Below are 17810 nucleotides of genomic sequence, written 5' to 3'. Positions count from 1 at the left end.
CGTGTGTCCCTGGCAGTGTATATGTGACAGCACCCGTGTGTCCTGGCAGTGTGATCTGTGACAGCGCCCGTGTGTCCCTGTCAGTGTATATGTGACAGCGCCCGTGTGTCCCTGGCAGTGTATATGTGACAGCGCCCGTGTGTCCCTATCAGTGTGATCTGTGACAGCACCCGTGTGTCCCTGTCAGTATGTCTGACAGCACCCGTGTGTCCCTGTCAGTGTGTCTGTGACAGCACCCGTGTGTCCCTGTCAGTGTGATCTGTGACAGCACCCGTGTGTCCCTGTCAGTGTATATGTGACAGCACCCGTGTGTCCCTGTCAGCGTATATGTGACAGCGCCCCTGTGTCCTGGCAGAGTAATGCATGATAGTGGCTCTGTTCTCTGCTTCTGTGGTATATGAGAAGGACACTCACATCTCCAAAGCCCCAGGGCATGCTCATAGGTCGCACTCCCAGGCCCGGTGTGACTGTGTTCACACAAGCCGGCAGTCAGAACTCACCCTGCTCACAGGTGCGAATCCCAGGCCCCGTGTGACTGTTCACACAAGCCGGCAGTCAGAACTCACCCTGCTCACAGGTGCGACTCCCACGCCTGGCGTGACTGTGTTCACACAAGCCGGCAGTCAGAACTCACCCTGCTCTCTTCCATTGCACATGGTAGCTCCATTTTCCACAGCTCCTTCCCCGTCCGAGCTGGGTCTTTCTGATGACAGCTTCTGTAAGGAGAACAAGCGCACGTCACTCTTACAACAGTCCCATTGGCATGGGACGTATGAGAGGTCAAGTACAGCCACGTCAAAGTGAAGGGAAATGGGGACCAACCCACGACGACCCAGAGATCCTAGAGCCGGAGATACAGGCGGCTGCCGAGGGTGCCCTGACCGCTTCACAGGCATTTTCCTTCCAAGCGTGTGGTTCTTGGAGAATCAGCTATTCCGTTGCTGAGCCCAGGGTCGTGGTGCAGCGAGCAAGCCATCTGTGCAACTCTGGTGTCCCGTACTGGAGTGGCAGCTGCTCCATTTCCAATCCAGATCCCTGCTAATGCGCCCTGCAGAGCAGTGGGTGGTGCCCCAGGCACTTGGGCCCCTGCTACTTACATGGTAGACCCAGAGTTCTGGGCTCCTGGCCTTGGCCTGGAGCAGACCCGGCCACTCAGCCGTTGGGGAGTGAGTCAATGGACAGACATGCATGCATGCTCTCCCTCTCTGCATCCTACTGCCTTTCATATAAGTAAATAAAATAAAATCTGTGTTTTAAATAGTTTTTTTGAAAGTCAGAATGACCCAGAGAGAGATACCTTCCATCCACTGGTTCACTCCCCAAATGTCTACAATAGCCAGCGCTGGGCCAGGCCAAAGCCAGGAGCCAGTACCTTCACTGGGGTCCCCCATGTGAGTGGCAGGAGCCCAATCCTCTGGGCCATCTCTGCTGCTTTCCCCAGGCCATCAGCCGGGAGGGAGATCAGAAGTGGGCAGCTGGAACGTGGACTGGAGCCCATGTGGAATGCTGGTGTCGCAGGCAGCAGCTGTACCCACCACGCCACAATGCCGGCTCCGTAAAATAAAATCTTAAAATTGTCCACTGAATTCACTTCTGGCATTCACGAATAACTGGGTGAATGTTAAGTATCTGCTTGTAACAGATTCACTCAGAATGTACACAGATTTGAGGCAAACTACTCAGACCCTCCCCAGGGGGCTGCGATTCGTCAGGTTTCGGACTTGACTGCCTGATGGACTGACTACATTAGGATCCCACGGTGGCCTCTGGCCGACACGGTGTTTCCCTCCTCTTCCACCCGAGCACCTGTGGTGCCACCGTGGAGGGAGTGGCCTCACACGTGCCCTGGGCCCTGCCTGCTGCCCAGCCTGCGGCCTTCCCGCTCCATCTGCTCCGTCCACCTGCTCAGTCCCTGTGGCTGCCCACGCCGCTGGTTCGGTCCGCAGGCTCCAGGGCCACACGGGCCAGCTCCTCACAATACGTCTGTTTCTACAGACACAGCTGCCCGTCCTGTCCCTCGGGGGAGTGCTGACTAACTCAGGGTGACAAAGAAGGATCTGTCCGTGCACTGGCGGGGCTGCACAGAGGGTCCAGGCAGCTCCTAGGACACAGACCACCAACTGAAGCCTTCGTGGCAGCAGGCCAGGGGTCTCCAAGGATGTGGCGGCTGTTACGCATGAAGCACACAGCTGGTGCCGGGCTGTACACACTGCTGGAGTGCACACTGCTGGGGTGCACACTGCTGCGGTACACACTGCTGGAGTACACACTGCTGGGGTGCACACTGCTGGGGTGCACACTGCTGCGGTACACACTGCTGCAGGACACACTGCTGGGGTATACACTGCTGGGGTGCACACTGCTGGGGTACACACTGCTGGGGTACACACTGCTGCGGTACACACTGCAGCTCTGCAGAGTGAGCAGGTGGGAGAGGGCGGCAGGCGGGGGCCTGCTCTGCTCGGGTCGGCATTAGGACGTTCAGCTAGGAAGCGCCTGCTGTACCCCAGACACAGACAGGCCTGCTTTCAGAACTCAGCCCTGGGCACTCATTCTCCGTGCGAGCCACCACGAGCGCGCGGTCTGGGAGGCGAGGACTCGGGCTTGCTACACAGCAGGCACTTGAACGGGAGCAGAGCAGCTGGGGCGCTGGAGCCCCCAGAGTGCTACGGGGACTCCAGTGAGGGCGGCTCTCACCTTCTCCAGCTCTGCCTTGTGCACCGGGGAGCTGGACGGAGGAGGGCACTCCAGGGCCATGGGCCCGCCGCCGCCGCCGCCACCACCGTGGGCCTCCTTGATGACCTGAAAGCAGCAGAGACGCGTGTGAGTGCGCCCAGAGGAGGCCGGATTTCCATAAGGGGCCAACCTCGGGGTCCGGGCGGAGGGATTCACAGGGCTCTCTTGTTCACTCATTCACGGCTGCGGGGCCCCCGCAGGCTCTGGGCGCACAGAGCACGAGCGTGCCGCCATCGAGTTTCACCCCACCTCACTCGGATACCACAAACACAGCAAAGGGCCAGCAAGAACGTGGTGGGCATGTAGGACGACAGAAAGACACAGAGGACAGAAGACGCTGTGTCAACGAAAACGTGGGTGGCTGCTGCAGCACGAGACCTGGGCACGCCTCAAGGGGTGAAGCTTAAGCCGCGAGAGCAGGCGGCCTGGAGGACCCGGGCGTGTGCAGAGGAGTGGGGTGGGGCGAGGCAGGGCACAGCCGGCACGGAGGCCCGTGGTGGACGTGAAGAGTTTAAGGAAACCCCAGAGCGCTGCGAGGAGATGAGGAGGGGGCGCGGGTGCAGGGGGCACGGGAGGAAGTCAGCCGGGCACGCAGGGCACGCCCGGGTGCAGCAGGCACTGGTGGAGAGGCCGCAGGACCTGCCGAGGGTTAGACGAAGGCCCGAGGGCGAGAGAAGAACCTGGGCTGACTCCCGAGTCTGTTCACGGTGATTGAGGGATGCACTTGACCCAAGCGGTGGAGACTGAGGAACGGGTCAGGACGAGAGAGGCTGGGTGCATGAGACCCGTCTCCAGCCAGAGCCACAAATAGACAAGGGCGGCAGAGCCAAAGGTGACGCTGACAGCTGTGGACTGCCTGAGCTCCCTGGGGAGAAGCCAAGACAGAAAAATCCAGATAAGGGGAAAGCCCAAGAGCCTGCGAGCGGTTCCGGGTGGGGTTCAGGGAGTGGAGCTGGTGAGAGCGAGGAGCGAGCGAGCTGGAAGGTCAGGGAGCAGGCCGGCGAGGCAGCGGGCATTTCTCTGTGTGGCAGCAGAGCGCGCGGGGCAGGGCGGGAAGGAGAGTCTGTGAAAAGCTGTGTGTGTGCGTGTGGGGGGGTATACACAGGAAGGCCAGGGTCTGACCGACCGCATGTTCTCACATCGGTGCCAGCTGTGTGACCTTGGGGGAGGGTTTTCTCCTCTCTGGGCCTCACGTCCTCATTGGCACAGGCGTGCCAACGGTGACCTGCCTTGCAGGACTGGGGTTAAACTAAGGGAAAGTGAGACCCCACGAGATGCCTGAGCCAGCAGCTGGAGCCACCAAAGCCTGGTGTTCCGAGTGCACAGAGTGACTCCGGGCCAGGCGGAGGGACGCAGGACCCCCGGCCTGCAGGCCACGGCAGCCCACACGGCATCCAGGTGTGGCTCCGCCCACAGGGGCACGCAATCAGACAGATGCCGGCACCTGCGGAACTGACATTATTCTTGCAACGGAAAAGTTAGCAGCAGAGTTTTCAAAATGTCTCCTCTTCTAACTAGACTGCAATTCTGGTTCCGTCTGGGCAGAAGAGAAAGGCCAGGGCCCCAGATGAGCGTGCAGCAATCCTGCAACGTGATCGCGACAGGCGGCTCCGAGCCCTCTTGGCTCCCACCGGCGCTGGGATCGGAGCCAAGACCCGACAAGAGACCAGGATCACGTTTCCCGCCACTCGGCTGCTCCGTTCTTTCGTGCAGAAAACAGGAGTGATGTCCACATCTGAGGCCGAGAGAGAAAAGGACATGCAAGGAGCCCGAGACTCACTGCAGGGCCCTCTGTGCGGGCTGAGGTGTGCGCGTGGCCAACGTGGCCAACGTGGCCGTGCTCCACGCCCGCTGCAGACACGGAGGACAGTGGTTCCTCACGCTCACTTGGCTCAGCTGTCTTCATTCCCTGCCCCGTGAGACTCTGCACCTCGCACTGGCAAGGCAGACTTGTCCCTGGTAGGGACACCCCGCCTTTTCTCGGGATCTGAGCACGACGGGCAGCCAGCAGACCTGGGTTGGACCATCCTAACACCCGCTCCAGCCGCAGCCGAGGCTGAGCGCCTGTGTCTCGGAGCCGTCTCTGTAACATCCACGGAACAGCATCGCGGGCAGCAGTATGCAGCCCCGGGGCACGAGTGCTGGTGCCGCCCCTTAAACCCCTGCTGGCAGCGCCCACACCCCGCATCAGAGTGCTGGTTCAAGTCCTGGACCCTGCACTTCCAATCCAGCTTCCTCTCACGCCCCGAGAAGGTAGCGGAAGACGGCCCAGGACGCGGGCCCTGCCACCCGTGTCAGAGACCAGGACTCAGCTCCTGGCTCCAGGCTGATGCGGGCATTTGAGAGTAAACCAGAGGACAGATCTCTTTCTCCCTCTCTCTCTATCCCCCCCCCCCCCCATTTCTCCTCTCTGTTGCTCTTTTAAACAAACAAACAAACAAATAAATCTTTAAGAAAAAAAACGTGTCGAGCCCAGTACTTCTTCCATAAAGGACATTAAGGAAATCTGAACTTTCCCCCAACAATTACAGCGTTCAATCAATGAAACGTGTTTCAGCTACATAAGCTTGAGCTTGATAAATTCTTCACCTTGCACTGAAAGGCGTTACCCCGTAACATATAGCCTGCCCAAACCCACGACCTTTGACAAGGAAGTTCACTCCACAGCCGTCTCCCCTGCCTGAGCAGGACGTGCAGAGCGCTCCGGCAGCACTTCTCAGGCACCTGGCCTCTCGAGAGCAGCTGCGAGGCTGCTGGCTGCTCCCAGCTAAGGGCAGCTCGCCCTCTGAGATCCAGCTGGGGTCCCTCGTCTCCAGGCAGCCGGCTCTGGCCCTGCCCACGTGGTCTTGTGGTGTGGCCAGCCCTGTGCACCTGCCCACGTGGTTTTCCTGGGGCCAGCCCTGTGTACCTGCCCACGTGGTCTTCATGGTATGGCCAGCCCTGTGCACCTGCCCACGTGGTTTTCCTAGTGTGGCCAGTCCTGTGCACCTGCCCACGTGGTCTTGTGGTGTGGCCAGCCCTGTGTACCTGCCCACGTGGTCTTGTGGTGTGGCCAGCCCTGTGCACCTGCCCACGTGGTCTTCGTGGTGTGGACAGCCCTGTGCACCTGCCCACGTGGTCTTCATGGTGTGGCCAGTCCTGTGCACCTGCCCACGTGGTCTTCGTGGTGTGGCCAGCCCTGTGCACCTGCCCACGTGGTCTTCGTGGTGTAGCCAGCCCTGTGCACCTGCCCTCTCTATCAGAACCTGCCCACACCGGCCAGTGTCTCCTAGTGACCCGTGTCATTCTGACGGAAGGGGCTGTGCCTGGCTGTGCTGATGCTGCTAATGCCTTGCCCACATCAGCAACTTCCTAAAGTGGGGTCGGGGGCCGGCGCTGTGGCGTAGCAGATAAAGCCGCCGCCTGCAGTGCCGGCATCCCAAATGGATGCCGGTTCAAGTCCCGGCTGCTCTACGTCCCATCCAGCTCTCTGCTATGCCCTGGGAAAGCAGTAGAGGATGGCCCAAGTGCTTGGGCCCCTGCACCTGTGTGGGAGACCTAGAAGAAGTGCCTGGCTGCCGTGGCCACTTGGGGAGTGAACCAGCAGATGAAAGACCTCTCTCACTCTCTGGCTCTACCCCTCTCTCTCTCTCTCTCTCTAACTCTGCCTTCCAAATAAATAAATAAATATTTTTTTTAAAAAGTGTGATCAAATGAGAAAACAACCAGAGAATGAAGAAATAAGCTGGACTTTAGATTTTTTATGAGAATGAAAAACTGAAGGAAAGAAGCTGGGCTATTTAAAAAAAAAAAAAAAAAAAAAACTAAGTAGAATTGCCTGACACAGTCCCCAGTCCTCTGCACTGAGTTCTGAAACCCTCAGGGGTCAAGAAGTCTTGTTAAAGGCCGGCAGACAGAAAACCCTTTGGCATCAACAGGCCCTGCCCTGCTCTAGCGCCTGCTGGCTAACTTCCTCCAGCCGTCCCGGCCACGGGCACTGCTCCCGTCAGCAGCCAGGGGAGGCCGTCACCAGAGGCAGCTCAGGAAATCACCTCCCAGAGGCCACTGTCCAACCCAACCCGGACCATGTGGGTGCTGGGAACACTGCAGAGGTCTGGTCCCCAGTCATGAACCTTCCTCACTCTTGTGGGGCGGAGCTGTGTTTCCCAAGGCGCACAGGAAGGACCAGGGAGACACAGAAGGGAAGCTGGGGCCAGGCAGGATGGACCACGGCACCGTGGCACCGAGGGGTCATTTACCCCCGAGGCTGGACAGGAACCCTGGCGGGGGGGCACTACTGAGAAGACAGCATGGCCAGTCTTCGCAGCCCGCCGGCGAGCTCGGGTTGTCCTCATGAAACTCCATCCTGGGTCTCTGCACACTGCCAAGTGCACCTGCAGGTAATGCAATCAAGGAAGGGCTGACCATTCCAGTTCCTTTAACAAGCACAGACGAGGCTTCTACACCAACGCACTTCTATTTACAGAGCCAAGTTCTACGGATGCTCAGCACGCATTTAAGAAAACTGGGTCCAAACAGAATCACCAGTCCTCCAAAAACAAACTGGTATATGTTTTGTGGTGTTTTGTTTGCTTTTAACTAGAGCCCTCATCTTCAGAAACACAAGCTCTGCACATTTTTCAGGAAACCTGACCACTCTGTTTCTGGGAATATTGGCTCCTGTCTTCTGCTTGACCCCACACAATGGCTCACGCTTTCAGCCTCTGTGTACACACACACATGCACAGAGAGAGAGACAGAGAGACAGAGAGAGACAGAGAGAGGGAGAGAGAGAGGGAGGGAGGGAGGAGATAGAGACGGAGAGAGGGAGGGAGGGAGGGAGGGAGATAGAGACGGAGAGAGGGAGTGAGGGAGGGAGGAAGAAGGAGGGAGGGAGGGAGAAGGAGGGAGGGAGGGAGGGAGGGAGATAGAGACGGAGAGAGGGAGGGAGGGAGGGAGGGAGGGAGATAGAGACGGAGAGAGGGAGGGAGGGAGATAGAGACGGAGAGAGGGAAAGGGAGGGAGAGAGGGAGGGAGGGAGAAGGAGGGAGGGAGGGAGGGAGGGAGATAGAGACGGAGAGAGGGAAAGGGAGGGAGAGAGGGAGGGAGGGAGGGAGGGAGGGAGGGAGGGAGATAGAGACGGAGAGAGGGAAAGGGAGGGAGAGAGGGAGGGAGGGAGGGAGGGAGATAGAGACGGAGAGAGGGAAAGGGAGGGAGAGAGGGAGGGAGGGAGAAGGAGGGAGGGAGGGAGGGAGGGAGGGAGGGAGATAGAGACGGAGAGAGGGAAAGGGAGGGAGAGGGAGGGAGGGAGGGAGGGAGGGAGGGGGTCAGCCAGTTTTGGCAGGAGCTGTAGGCAGCGTAAGTTGCAGGCAGGAAGGAGAAGCAGATTTGGCACCAACTCCCGCGGGATGCCTGCAAAGTCACGTGACGGTGAAGCATTCTTCGTGCTTCTTGTAACTGACAAAGGGCACCTGTGACTTAGTTAAGAGACGTGTACTTCTTAGGTTAAAGCCGTGTTTCCGCATACAACAAGTCCACAGCATAAGTTTTGGTCGCTGTGCGATAACACAGTTCATATAAATAAACGCCCAGCGAAACAACTTATGCTGGAGGAATCCAAAGAGATGACACAGCAACAGCTTCCTATTCCCCGCGTGCTGGAGTTCTACGCGTGTGCTTGCATCGTCCTCTCATTCCACAGGGCAATTCTGCCAAGTGTCACATCCACTCGATGGACGGGGACGGGTGTGCTGAGCCAGCAGGTCCTGCGCTCCAGGCGTTCCAGGCACACAAGCCGGATTTCCAGACACCTGCCCCTTCCTGCCACTCCAACGCAACTCCAGGGAAGTGGCTTGTTTATTTTATGATAGCTCCATCGCTACAAAGTTTTACGTCACTCTGGAGGAAAAACAAGCAAATACACAGCAAATAAACTAGTAAAGATTTGCAAGATTTGAAAATGCAGGGAAGGACAGCCCTCACACGTGCCCCGGGGCACTCGTCCCCACTGTGGTGTTGGCACAAGTCAAGTCTACGAAGCTGTAAGCTACGAAGTCACACAGAGTTCTGGGAGCACGGGAGGAGTCAATTACAAGGCAAGCACAAACATGAGTTTTAAAAATGAGCAACCATTTCTAAAGTAAGCAATATATTCTCAAATATATCAAAGAAGATATCGCAGCAGACAACAGAAAATACGTGCAGCTGAATAACAGAAGCACACAACATCAGAACACGCAGGACGCAGCTAGGACTGCGTAGAAGGGACGGGTAGTTCTGTTCCAATGTTTTTGGGGAAGCAGAAGCCCAGGAAGAGAGAAAAGAGATCCAGTCCACACGTGTGTGTTCACTGCCAAAGGCCCGCGGTGGCCAGGGCTGGGCCAAGCCGAAGCCAGGAGCCAAGCAGCCAGTCCAGGTCCCCCACGTGGGCGGCTGACCAAGGACGCACTGCCTCCCTGGGTGTGCGCTGGCGGGAGAGGAGCAGGGGCGCACACAGCACCCTGCCATGTAGAGAGGCGGGGAGTGGGGCGGACCCTCCGGGGAGTGGGGGCGCACACAGCATCCTGCCATGCAGAGGCGGGGAGTGGGCGGACCCTCCGGGGAGTGGGGGCGCACATAGCATCTTGCCATGCAGAGAGGCGGGGAGTGGGGCGGACCCTCCAGGAGGCCCCTGCTTCCCTTCCACAGCCCAGTGCGGCCGAGCCTCAGAAGCGGAAGACACGGCCAGCAGTTTTCTCCCCGGACTGCAGCGCAGGGGCCACTGCTCGGTCACCAGCCCGAGACAAGGCAGACCCAGTGTGCTGGCTCGGCGGCACACGTGGGAGACCGCCACGCTGCCCGCGGCTCCCTGACCCCCGCCGGGCAGGTGGAAAATTCCAGACCCACCACTCACTCACACCTTCCGGACACAGTGGGAGTGAATCCAAGTCCAGATCTGCCCCAACCACGCCGCAGGTCAGCAGGGGACAGGCCTGGCCCTGGACTGCGGGGCCTTACCTCCCCCTCTGCCCTCTCAGGTGGACGGACGGCAACCATCCGCAGGACAGCAGGGGACAGGCCTGGCCCTGGACCGCGAGGCCTAACCTCCCCCTCCGCCCTTTCAGGTGGACAGACGGCAACGCGAACTCAACACAAGCAACCCTAGGGCAGCTCTGCCACCAAAGTGATCAGAGACTGAACTAACCATGACGGAAACGTAGCGCACTTAACAGAAACAGGACAGCACGCAGGAAGAGCGGAATTCCGGCAGAGGCAGAAACGGTTTTAGAAGGAAGGGAAGACAAGACCTCAGAGAAGGATCTCACGGTCCTTGCTGGAAAAGGAGTGTGGGGAGGGTCTCCGGCTCCCCCTTCACCTGCCCTGCGGGGCCTGCTAACTTGTTCTAACAGGAGATACAGTAGACTACTTCTCTGGACTGCTGCTTTCTGGACACACAGACGACGTCTCCCAACATCCCTTGCAGCTCTGGCCAAGGCACTCACGTGAGGAGAAGTGACAGAAACTCTGGCGCTGAAAACAGCCTGTGTCATCTGGGTTTCCAAACAATCACCAGGGGCCAGTGAGTTCACTGAGATGCAGCGATGGCCGCTCAGTGCAGGCTGCAGTGTACACAGTCAGCTCACAGCCTGTACCTGTGTGTTCACCGTCTACAGTGTACACAGTCAGCTCACAGCCTGTACCTGTGTGTTCACCATCTACAGGGTACACAGTCAGCTCACAGCCTGTACCTGTGTGTTCACCATCTACAGGGTACACAGCCAGCTCACAGCCTGTACCTGTGTGTTCGCCGTCTACAGGGTACACAGTCAGCTCACAGCCTGTACCTGTGTGTTCGCCATCTACAGGGTACACAGTCAGCTCACAGCCTGTACCTGTGTGTTCACCGTCTACAGGGTACACAGTCAGCTCACAGCCTGTACCTGTGTGTTCGCCGTCTACAGGGTACACAGTCAGCTCACAGCCTGTACCTGTGTGTTCACCGTCTACAGGGTACACAGTCAGCTCACAGCCTGTACCTGTGTGTTCGCCGTCTACAGTGTACACAGTCAGCTCACAGCCTGTACCTGTGTGTTCGCCGTCTACAGGGTACACAGTCAGCTCACAGCCTGTACCTGTGTGTTCGCCATCTACAGGGTACACAGTCAGCTCACAGCCTGTACCTGTGTGTTCACCGTCTACAGGGTACACAGTCAGCTCACAGCCTGTACCTGTGTGTTCGCCGTCTACAGTGTACACAGTCAGCTCACAGCCTGTACCTGTGTGTTCACAGTCTACAGGGTACACAGTCAGCTCACAGCCTGTACCTGTGTGTTCACCGTCTACAGTGTACACAGTCAGCTCACAGCCTGTACCTGTGTGTTCGCCATCTACAGGGTACACAGTCAGCTCACAGCCTGTACCTGTGTGTTCACCGTCTACAGGGTACACAGTCAGCTCACAGCCTGTACCTGTGTGTTCGCCGTCTACAGTGTACACAGTCAGCTCACAGCCTGTACCTGTGTGTTCACAGTCTACAGGGTACACAGTCAGCTCACAGCCTGTACCTGTGTGTTCACCGTCTACAGTGTGCACAGTCAGCTCACAGCCTGTACCTGTGTGTTCACCATCTACAGTGTACACAGTCAGCTCACAGCCTGTACCTGTGTGTTCACAGTCTACAGGGTACACAGTCAGCTCACAGCCTGTACCTGTGTGTTCACCGTCTACAGTGTACACAGTCAGCTCACAGCCTGTACCTGTGTGTTCGCCATCTACAGGGTACACAGTCAGCTCACAGCCTGTACCTGTGTGTTCACCGTCTACAGGGTACACAGTCAGCTCACAGCCTGTACCTGTGTGTTCGCCGTCTACAGTGTACACAGTCAGCTCACAGCCTGTACCTGTGTGTTCACAGTCTACAGGGTACACAGTCAGCTCACAGCCTGTACCTGTGTGTTCACCGTCTACAGTGTGCACAGTCAGCTCACAGCCTGTACCTGTGTGTTCACCATCTACAGTGTACACAGTCAGCTCACAGCCTGTACCTGTGTGTTCACCATCTACAGTGTGCACAGTCAGCTCACAGCCTGTACCTGTGTGTTCACCATCTACAGGGTACACAGTCAGCTCACAGCCTGTACCTGTGTGTTCACCATCTACAGTGTACACAGTCAGCTCACAGCCTGTACCTGTGTGTTCGCCGTCTACAGTGTACACAGTCAGCTCACAGCCTGTACCTGTGTGTTCACCATCTACAGTGTACACAGTCAGCTCACAGCCTGTACCTGTGTGTTCAGCATCTACAGGGTACACAGTCAGCTCACAGCCTGTACCTGTGTGTTCACCGTCTACAGTGTACACAGTCAGCTCACAGCCTGTACCTGTGTGTTCACCATCTACAGTGTACACAGTCAGCTCACAGCCTGTACCTGTGTGTTCACCGTCTACAGTGTACACAGAGAGAGCTCACAGCCTGTACCTGTGTGTTCACTGTCTACAGTGTACACAGTCAGCTCACAGCCTGTACCTGTGTGTTCACAGTCTACAGGGTACACAGTCAGCTCACAGCCTGTACCTGTGTGTTCACCGTCTACAGGGTACACAGAGAGAGCTCACAGCCTGTACCTGTGTGTTCACCATCTACAGTGTACACAGAGAGAGCTCACAGCCTGTACCTGTGTGTTCACCGTCTACAGTGTACACAGTCAGCTCACAGCCTGTACCTGTGTGTTCACCGTCTACAGGGTACACAGTCAGCTCACAGCCTGTACCTGTGTGTTCACCATCTACAGGGTACACAGTCAGCTCACAGCCTGTACCTGTGTGTTCACCATCTACAGGGTACACATAGAGAGCTCACAGCCTGTACCTGTGTGTTCACCGTCTACAGGGTACACAGTCAGCTCACAGCCTGTACCTGTGTGTTCACCATCTACAGTGTACACAGTCAGCTCACAGCCTGTACCTGTGTGTTCGCCGTCTACAGTGTACACAGTCAGCTCACAGCCTGTACCTGTGTGTTCACCATCTACAGGGTACACATAGAGAGCTCACAGCCTGTACCTGTGTGTTCACCATCTACAGTGTACACAGTCAGCTCACAGCCTGTACCTGTGTGTTCACAGTCTACAGGGTACACAGTCAGCTCACAGCCTGTACCTGTGTGTTCACCATCTACAGTGTACACAGTCAGCTCACAGCCTGTACCTGTGTGTTCACCGTCTACAGTGTACACAGTCAGCTCACAGCCTGTACCTGTGTGTTCGCAGTCTACAGTGTACACAGTCAGCTCACAGCCTGTACCTGTGTGTTCGCCGTCTACAGTGTACACAGTCAGCTCACAGCCTGTACCTGTGTGTTCGCCGTCTACAGTGTACACAGTCAGCTCACAGCCTGTACCTGTGTGTTCGCCGTCTACAGTGTACACAGAGAGAGCTCACAGCCTGTACCTGTGTGTTCACCATCTGCAGGGTACACAGTCAGCTCACAGCCTGTACCTGTGTGTTCACTGTCACGCATGAGATGGCGTGGAGTAGAGATGATCATCATGCTTCCGTCTCACATGGAAGAAGAATTTCCAAGTGGACAAGAGAAAAAGAAAAGCAAGATGTATTTAAAATTAGATTTATTTAGTTCAGAGACCTCCAGCGACGCTGGCCTGCAGGGGGCTCCAAGAGAGGGAAACCTGAAGCGGCTGGTGATTCTGGGGCTTTTTAGCACAAGTTTGGGTAGAAAAAAAGCTTCTTGGTTTGACATTCAGTTACAAGGCGGGGACAAAGGCCATGGAAGACCTGATCTGTAATCTGATTAGCTGAGGGGTGGGACAGGTAATTTGTATTTCCAGTAAACTGTGAGAAGGATGGAATCGCCACTCCCTAGCTATTCTCATGGTAAAACTGGAAGCTCCCGTAGAGGGGGGGCAGGCACTTCTGACCTTGCTAAGGATGTTTTGGGGAGCGAGCATCTTGCACCCTCAGTTTCCACCAGGACCAGCCTGGCCCCTCACATCACGACCTCACAGGTGCTGCGCCAAGGGCCTCAGATCCGGGTGTTGTTTCACCCTCCCAGCAACCCCAGGAAGCCGACGTCATCTCCTCTCTGCAGGTGAGAAACCTGGGCACCAGGGATGTACGCAGCTTGTCCAGGACATACCGAGGGGCGGGCGCTGTGGCACAGCAGGTGAGACTGCACGCAGGCCCTTGCAGAGTGTCAGTGTAAGTCCTGGCCACTCCACTTCCAATCCAGCTTCCTGCCAACGCACCCTGGGAGGCAGCAGACGACGGTCCAAGCGCTTGAGCCCGTGACCCCACCTGTGAGACCTGGTGGGGGCTCCAGGCTCCTGGCTCCAGCCTGGCCCAGCCCTGGCTGCTGCAGGCATTTGGAGAATGAACCAATGGATGGAAGAGCTCGCGCGCGCGTGCTCTCTGTCTCTCTTTGTCCGTCTGTCTGTCTGTCTCTCTCTCCATCACTGTGCCTTCCAAAATAATAAGACACAGCAAGGAACTGGTAGAGCTAAGACAACAACATGCAGAGTGTGGCTCCAGTCTGTGCTTAGCTATGCAGTTTTTCTTTAAAGATTTATTTATTTATTTGAAAGAGTTACACAGAAAGAGAGAGAGAGGAAGAGAGAGAGGTCTTCCATCCGCTGGTTCACTCCCCAGTTGGCTGCAATGGCTGGCGCTTTGCTGATCCGAAGCCAGGAGCCAGGAGCTTCTTCCAGGTCTCCCACGTGGGTGCAGGGGCCCAAGCACTTGGGCCATCTTCCACTGCTTTCCCAGGCCACAGCTGAGAGCTGGATGGGAAGTGGGGCAGCCGGGACATGAACCGGTGCCCATGTGGGAAGCCGGCACGGCGGGCAGCAGCCTCACCCACTGCGCCACAGCGCCGGCCCCCAGCCATGCAGTTTCCACACGGCGGTGGCCTTCGCGTCGTGTCCTGGCTCTCTTACACTCACTGCACTGCGATTCAGGAGTAGAGAAGCCAAGCAAGACTCACTGGCAGGGCCTGGATGCCGTCTACCTTCCTGCCTGCCAGGCTGCAGAGCCCCGTCTGCTCGTCCATCCCACCTCTCCCCGAGGGAACGAGCGGGCTGAGCCAGAGCGGCCGTTAACGAACCTGGCTTGGCCTCCGGCATCTGGGAGCGCCTTAACGACAGATTTTCTAAGCAAAGAATTCAGACAAAGGGGGCAAGGGGTGTAAACGGACACTTCCCAGAAACTGCAACGCAAGAGTGGGCTCTGGACCCCCACGTACGGACACTGATCAGGCAGTGAGCTGCCGGCCAGGTGCTACTGGGAAACCTCCCAGCGAGTGGAGGTCACCTTCACCAGCAGTCGGCGTTCTGGGAGTCTGGCCTCCGGACTAGTGAGTGTGACGCACACACACGGTAACGTGCGACGGAACCGTCTGCCACGCTGAACTGACAGCAATCCAGTGTTCATGAAAGCGAGGCGGAAGATTTTTAAAGCGTGATCCGTTAATTAATGAAACGCTATAAACCGCAACAAGGAAAGGGAAGGGCTCCATTCTCTGAACTGAACATCTCCGGGACATTCTTGTCAGGCAAGAGCAGCAGGGTACAGAGCACAGCCCCGTCCTGCGGGGGCTCGGGGTGTACGAGGAATTCACAGGACACACGCGCCACGCCTGCCTCCTACACCGCCCACGGAGAAGGCCGCACACCGGAGAGGGCACACAAGGGCAGCTCCAGTGCCAGGTATCCCATCCCTGCCAGGGCAGACTGTGGACGGAGATGGCGAACACACGAAGTTGCTCAGGGCCGCCGCGGGCCAGGGACACACCTGGCCATGCACACGAGCACCGAGGTCCAACGAGTCGGTGTGACAAATGCGCCTGCAGCTCATGTGGATCTGAGGCCAAAGCCACGTGAGTTATCAGTTGCGGGTATGCACACCTATATAAGCGAAAGTATTTTTTAAGAAGCAACATATCCAGATACTAACAGACCAAGTGCGGGGTAAAAGCCGCCTCTGCGGAGGAAGAGCGGGTTAATAAACAGGGAGGCGCAGTTCAGTTCTATCTGCAGCCTTTTAGGCCTTGCAAAGACAGAAAACAAAGGAGAAGAGAGAATCACGGGGCATCTGCGTCGCTCCCATCTCCGGGTGGATCTGACAAGCAGCCGAGCCAATGCCTGCATCTGCAGAGAACAAACTAGAATTTCTCAGGTCTTGGAAGTCTAAAATAATCAAAATCTCATGACTGGTGGGTACGGCTATTTCTGCCACCTCTCACTTCCAACTGAGTCTTCTTGGGCTCTCCCTCTGTCACCTGTGACGAAAATGGCAGCATAAGCGTTAACCAGAGTCGTTAACCGACTTACACTTTCAGAAAAGAGCCCTCAGTTAGTTCATACTATTTATCTCCCTTTTAAGAAAGACCACAGGGGTTGGTGTTGTGGCACAGCAGGTAAAGCTGCCGCCTGCAAGGCCAGCATCCCATACACATACTGCTTCAAGACCCCATGCCTCCGCTTCCAATCCACCTCCCTGCTAATGCACTGGGGATAGCAGTGGAAGACGGCCCAAGTGCTTGGGCCCCTGCACCCATGTGGGAGACCTGGAAGAAGCTCCCGGCTCCTGGCTTTGGCCTGGCCTAGCCCTGACCATTGCAGCCATTTGGGGAGTGAACCAGAGGATAGAAGATCCCCCTCTCTCTCCCTCCCTCTCTCTCTGTAGAACTCTGCCTTTCAAATAAATAAATCTTAAAAAAAAAAAAAAAAAAAAGGAAACATCATCAATGCTTAAAAAAAAAAAAAAGGCAGGAATCAACCTTCACTCGCACGTGGAGACGTCATTCTCCGACAGGCCCAGGGCCTCTGTCTGCAAGAACCTCGCACGTCCGTCAGCATCTGAGATCCTGAGAGAGTTCTGTCCCCAGCTGCCAGCTCCAGCCCTTCCCGGTGACACTGCAGATGGCCCATCCGTCACACTGACACCAGTGAGCAGAGCGCTTCTTTTGCACGCACAGAAGTATTTAGCAAAACTGGAAGAACAGGGCAAAGGGAGGAGCCCTAAGACTCAGAGTGGCCTTCCTTGGTCTCGGTAAGGAACAGGTAACACAGAATGTAGCCGTGCGGCTCCAGGTCACCAGGTGATCACAGAACGTAGCCGTGCGGCTCCAGGTCACCAGGTGATCACAGAATGTAGCCGTGCGGCTCCAGGTCACCAGCGGTTGGGAGCCGGCACCAGGAAAGGCTCCTCGCTGCCCAGCTGTCATCCCCTGCTTACTGAGGGATGGTGCTAAGGTCGTGGAAATCAGGTGACCCCACAGAATGCAAATGGAACGTGGCTTCTGGCTCAGTCCCTTGCTCCTCGTGGTATCATGCCGTCGTCCTGAGACTGCTCACATCACCACTGTTCTCAGCTGGCCGTCTGAGGACGGATGCTGATGGCGGCAAAGTGCTCTGTCACCGTGAAGGGCTCCAGCCTCGCCGACCACAGAGCTGGCTGATGCACAACACCCAGGTCCGAGCCTGGGAGCCGAGGGGAGCCCGACGGGAGAAAGTCCCATCCACAGGATCCCGGGACTGTCCGTCGCCATCTCCCACCTTACAGATCTCAGGGAAGCCACAGCCACCGCCAGTACTCCCCTGCCCCCCCCCTTTTTTTTTTTAAGATTCTATTTATTTATTTGAGATGGGGAGTTATATACAGAGGGAGAGACAGAGAGAGAGGTCTTCCATCCACTGGTTGACTCCCCAAATGGCCACAATGGCCGGAGCTGGACCAATATGAGGCCAGGAGCCAGGAGCTTCACACAGGTCTCCCACGCAGGTACACGGCCCAAGCACTTGGGCCATCTTCCACTGCTTTCCCAGGCCATAGCAGAGAGCTGGATCTGAAGAGGAGCAGCTGGGCGGGGCTAGAACCAGCGCCCATATGGGATGCCGATGCTGCAGGCAGAGGCTTAGTCCACTGAGTCTCCAACCAACAAACTTTTAAAAGGCCACAGTTCTGTGTCCTGAGCAGCCCGAAGAAGCCATCACGTCCTACAATCTGACCCTGAAACTGTCTTAGGAATGACAGGGAAACCGCTTTTTCACAGCAGGCAAGGACAGGAGAGATGGACGGGCCAGGGGTCCGGGGAGTCCCAGAGCT

General features: G+C 56.9%; 1 protein-coding gene across 13 annotated transcripts in view; it reads right to left on the bottom strand.

Moving 5' to 3' along the window:
• The window catches only part of AFAP1 (actin filament associated protein 1), a 173848-nt gene that overhangs the window by 52816 nt on the left and 103222 nt on the right, over positions 1 to 17810 (bottom strand). For all 13 annotated transcript variants that reach the window (XM_089325161.1, XM_089325224.1, XM_089325157.1 and 10 more), the window contains 2 exons: positions 2698 to 2802; positions 635 to 716 (listed from right to left, as the gene is read on the bottom strand). In XM_089325161.1, coding sequence (XP_089181287.1) covers positions 635 to 716; positions 2698 to 2802 — 187 coding nt within the window. The remainder of the gene's footprint in view (positions 1 to 634; positions 717 to 2697; positions 2803 to 17810) is intronic.

The sequence above is a fragment of the Oryctolagus cuniculus genome, chromosome 2, assembly GCF_051225735.1.
Source record: "Oryctolagus cuniculus isolate XC-2025 breed Fujian yellow rabbit chromosome 2, ASM5122573v1, whole genome shotgun sequence".
Classification (NCBI taxonomy): Eukaryota; Metazoa; Chordata; class Mammalia; order Lagomorpha; family Leporidae; genus Oryctolagus; species Oryctolagus cuniculus.
The sequence above is the reverse complement of the archived record's forward strand: the minus strand, read 5'-3'. Positions and strand labels throughout refer to the sequence as shown.